The 4,111-nt window shown below is 37.4% G+C and overlaps 1 protein-coding gene across 3 annotated transcripts in view; it reads left to right on the top strand.

The window, feature by feature from the left end:
* The window catches only part of LOC112162211 (monocarboxylate transporter 9), an 8,840-nt gene that overhangs the window by 2,795 nt on the left and 1,934 nt on the right, over positions 1-4,111 (top strand). For all 3 annotated transcript variants that reach the window (XM_024297951.2, XM_024297950.2, XM_024297952.1), the window contains exons 3-5: positions 419-562; positions 1,035-1,130; positions 2,728-3,606. In XM_024297951.2, coding sequence (XP_024153719.1) covers positions 419-562; positions 1,035-1,130; positions 2,728-3,606 — 1,119 coding nt within the window. The remainder of the gene's footprint in view (positions 1-418; positions 563-1,034; positions 1,131-2,727; positions 3,607-4,111) is intronic.

The following is a 4,111-nucleotide window of genomic DNA, read 5'->3' as shown; positions in this document are numbered from 1 at the left end:
CTAAATTAGCCAAAAGCATGTAGCTGAAAAAAATGCTACACTTCAAGATAGCCTAAAAAACTGAAAAAAGCCTAAAAACTCCAAAATAGCCTAAAACATCGTAGTAAGTGCCAAAATAATACAAAAATAGCACAATGCAAATTTATAAAACTTTAAAATCATAACTTTTTAACATAAATATGAATAATAAAAAGGCAGGAATATTGTTTCAGAATAAACGAACTTCAACCTTAAATAACTCACAGTATTTTACTCTCCATAAAAAATATTTTGTCAAAATTATACAAGCTATAACTGAATAACATCAGGCAATTATGTGTTGTACCGCTCATTTTTTTAAAATATAAACTCAGGATAAATAAAGCAGCTTCTATCTATGATCTTTGTTGGGTTGATTTTTATTGACTGTCTTCCTCAGGTCCCATCTGCAGCGCCTGCGTCGACAACTTCGGGGCCCGACCTGTGACCTTCTTCAGCGGCGTGATGGTGGCCGGCGGCCTGATGCTTAGCGCCTTTGCGCCCAACATCCCGTTTCTGATGTTTTCTTACGGGATCGTAGTCGGTAAGGATGTCCCTGGCAGTAGGCCAAACGTAAAAATTAAAGCATGGACTTGGATCTTATTAGCTAACAATATCAGCACTTGATAACAGCGGGTATGACGCTGCTCTTACAATGCTAACAAATACAGCTCATAAAAAGTTGTAAACTCAGTGAGCTGGAACACATGTCGAGTATTAGGTAACAGATTAGGTATGAGCCCTAAACTGGGGCCACATATATATGTATGTGAAGTACATCTTATTTTTAGAGAGTTCCTTAGAAAGCTGACTCAGGCTGGACAGTCACATGTAGCTTGTTTGCGTCTCATGGTAGCATGTTTATTCAGATGGGTTGTCTAAAATACCTTCTTCACGCCGTCCCTTTCAGCTTCCAATGACCCCAACACTGAGTTCATGTGCTGAGACGACTAACATCTTCAGTTTTCTATTAATGTGTTGTTTTAAATCAATTATTTCTGTTTGTGCATCTCCAGGCCTCGGTTGCGGTCTCGTCTACTCTGCCACCCTGACAATCACCTGTCAGTATTTTGAAAAGAGACGTGGCCTGGCGCTGGGCATCGTCACCACAGGTACTCCCGCTTCCCTGTGAACTCTGGGTGCACACATGTTCTCTGTGTTCACTTCTCTCATTTGAGAAGCGGAGAGCTAGGATGCTCAGGTAAATAAGAATAGAGCAGACATGGCGGTCTTTTTGAACTAGAACCTCAGACTGACGACCAGAGATCATCTGATAAAAAATGTCAGTGGTAATATTGCTAGAATTAACCTTTATTTTGATGTTGACAAACTATTGGTGGTATTACTGTTGAGTATTTCAGTATTTGAGTACTTAAATTGGAGTAAGACCTGGACTGTTAAATGTATTACATAACGGAAGGCAACTTCCACTTATGTAGTCAACTCATAAATATCAGATGTTGTTTTTGTGTATTACATAAGTGCCATAAATAACACAGCAGCTTTAAAATAACAAGCTATTTTAAAATGACAATAATGTTGACGGTCAACAGAGACAGCCTTCTGACAATGTTTGACATTTGTCCAGAGGGGGGCAGCACTGAGAAAAGCTAAAAATACTTTCCGGTACTAGAACTCATTTGTAAAAGTACTTTATTACAAAATCTAATAAAAATGTTTTATGTGTGGTTAAACATAAGACTGGGTTGATAACACTGATTAATCAATATAAGCTTGATAGATCAATAATCAATCCATAAAAGTAGACATTGATCTAATAGGTCTAGTATAGATCTCTTAATGCATTAAGCTAAAGTCCGCTAGCTTGATGCCACTGTATAATAGCATTAGCCGTCCTATGGGAAATCCTATTATACGTTAGCTTGATGCTAATGTATAAAGGAGTTTCCCATAGGATGGCTAATCCTTTTATACGTTAGCATTAGGCTAACTTATAGTAGGATTTCCCATAGGACAGATAATTCCATTATAAATTAACATTAGCTGTCCTATGGGAAATCCTATTATATGTTAGCTTGATGCTAATGTATAAGATGATTTGGTATAATTGCTAATGCTTTTATACGTTAGCTTTAGCCGTTCTATGGGAAATCCTATTATACGTTAGCTTGATGCTAACGTATAATAGGACGACTTATGGTAACGCTTAGTCGACTTAAACAGACATTGCTGATGAAATGAGCATCTTTAAATACTCACTGGCATGAATTTTCCAAGCTCTTTTAAGTAAATATTTTTTGAAGTAGCCATTTATGGTTTAAAAAAAACAGTTTTTGCTCATATTTTCTTCTTGTTCTTCTGGAACAAGGTGTAATCCTATAGCGTGATCGCCACCTAGTGGCCAAACTGAAACGCCCTCCAGGAGAGGCAGAACAATTATAGGAGTTTCTCCGTTTTAACACTATATGGGATTAATAAACTCATTATAATTCACTAATACATTTTGCTGTATTTGAACTGTATCAGATTAATATAAATATTTTCAAAACATATTGATTAACAATGTATTTCTAAATGAATGTGTAAACTCAAAATGGAATCAAATCAAATTGATTCTTTAAAATATTGGTGATGCCCAGGCATAGTTACATAATTTTTTTTAAAAATACCTAAGTATTGTTATTAAGCCTACTTTAGCAAAAAGAAATTTAAAATTTTCTAATACAAAATCTTTGTCTTCTCATTCAGGTACAAGTATTGGAGCATTCATCTACGCCACCGCTCAGAACGAGTTGATAGTGTTCTTCGGCCTGGATGGCTGCTTACTCATCATCGGAGCTGTCGCGCTGAACCTCATGGCCTGCGCCGGCTTCATGAGGCCCCTCAACATGCCGGGGTACTACCTCAAACAAAAAGCTGCTCTGGAACGCCACACGGAAGAGCGTCTATTCTGCAAGCTGCCACTGAACGAACTGAACATTACAACAGGTTCCGCTGTAACCACCACAGAGAAAACCCCCACCGTGAAGGAACTGCTCATAACCATCGACGTCAAAGACTTGGCCATACAGATAGAGAAGAAGAAAGAGGGTCCCTTCGCAGGGGTAGCCATAACGAAATTCATCAAAGAGAAGCAGAAGGCTTACTCCGAGTACATTCATTCCATGTGTGAGATTCTGCAGGATCAAGTCATGGTGGCCTTTTGTATCGGCATCTTCCTCTTCAGTCTGGGTGCATTCCCGCCTGTGCTCTTCATCGAGGATGTGGCGCAGAGCGAAGGACTTATCGAAGAAGTTAGCGTCTTTCCTCTTGTGTCCATAGGGGCTATTGCCACTGGAGTAGGTAAACTTGTTCTGGGTATTCTGGTGGACATCAAATGGATTAACTGCGTTTATCTGTACGCCTTCACCATGTTTGCCGGAGGCATCGCGCTACTCCTCATCCCCATTACCAAAACGTACTTGGGACTGCAGATTCTGTCTGCCGTCATGGGATTCTTCTCTGGAAACTGGTCGATCACTTCCTACATTACCACTCATATTGTTGGCCTGGAGAAACTGTCACAAGCTCACGGCATCCTCATGTTCTTCGGTGGATTCGGGATCATGCTTGGACCCCCAGTTGTAGGTAAGATAGATATTACACACACACACATGTGTATATATAAATATGATATATAGTATTATTTTTATTATATGCATACATTATATATATATATACATATTATATATATACAATATATTCATATATGTAGCATATATCTATTATATATATATATATATATATATATATATATATATATATATATATATATATATATATATATATATATATATATATATATATATATATATATATGGCTGAATGTGAGAGTATATGGGTGTGTGATTGAGGCCCTGTGACAGACTGGCGACCTGTCCAAGGTAAACTCGGCCTTCGCCAACCAGTAGCCGGGTTAGGCTCCGCCACTCCCGTGACCCCAAAAGGGACAAAGCGGACAAGAAAATGAAAAGGATGAATATATATATATACAGGTATAATAAGTATATTGTATCTATATATATATATATATATATATATATATATATATATATATATATATATATATATATATATATATATATATATATAT

Source organism: Oryzias melastigma, linkage group LG15 (assembly GCF_002922805.2).
Source record: "Oryzias melastigma strain HK-1 linkage group LG15, ASM292280v2, whole genome shotgun sequence".
Taxonomy (NCBI): Eukaryota; Metazoa; Chordata; class Actinopteri; order Beloniformes; family Adrianichthyidae; genus Oryzias; species Oryzias melastigma.
The sequence above is the reverse complement of the archived record's forward strand: the minus strand, read 5'-3'. Positions and strand labels throughout refer to the sequence as shown.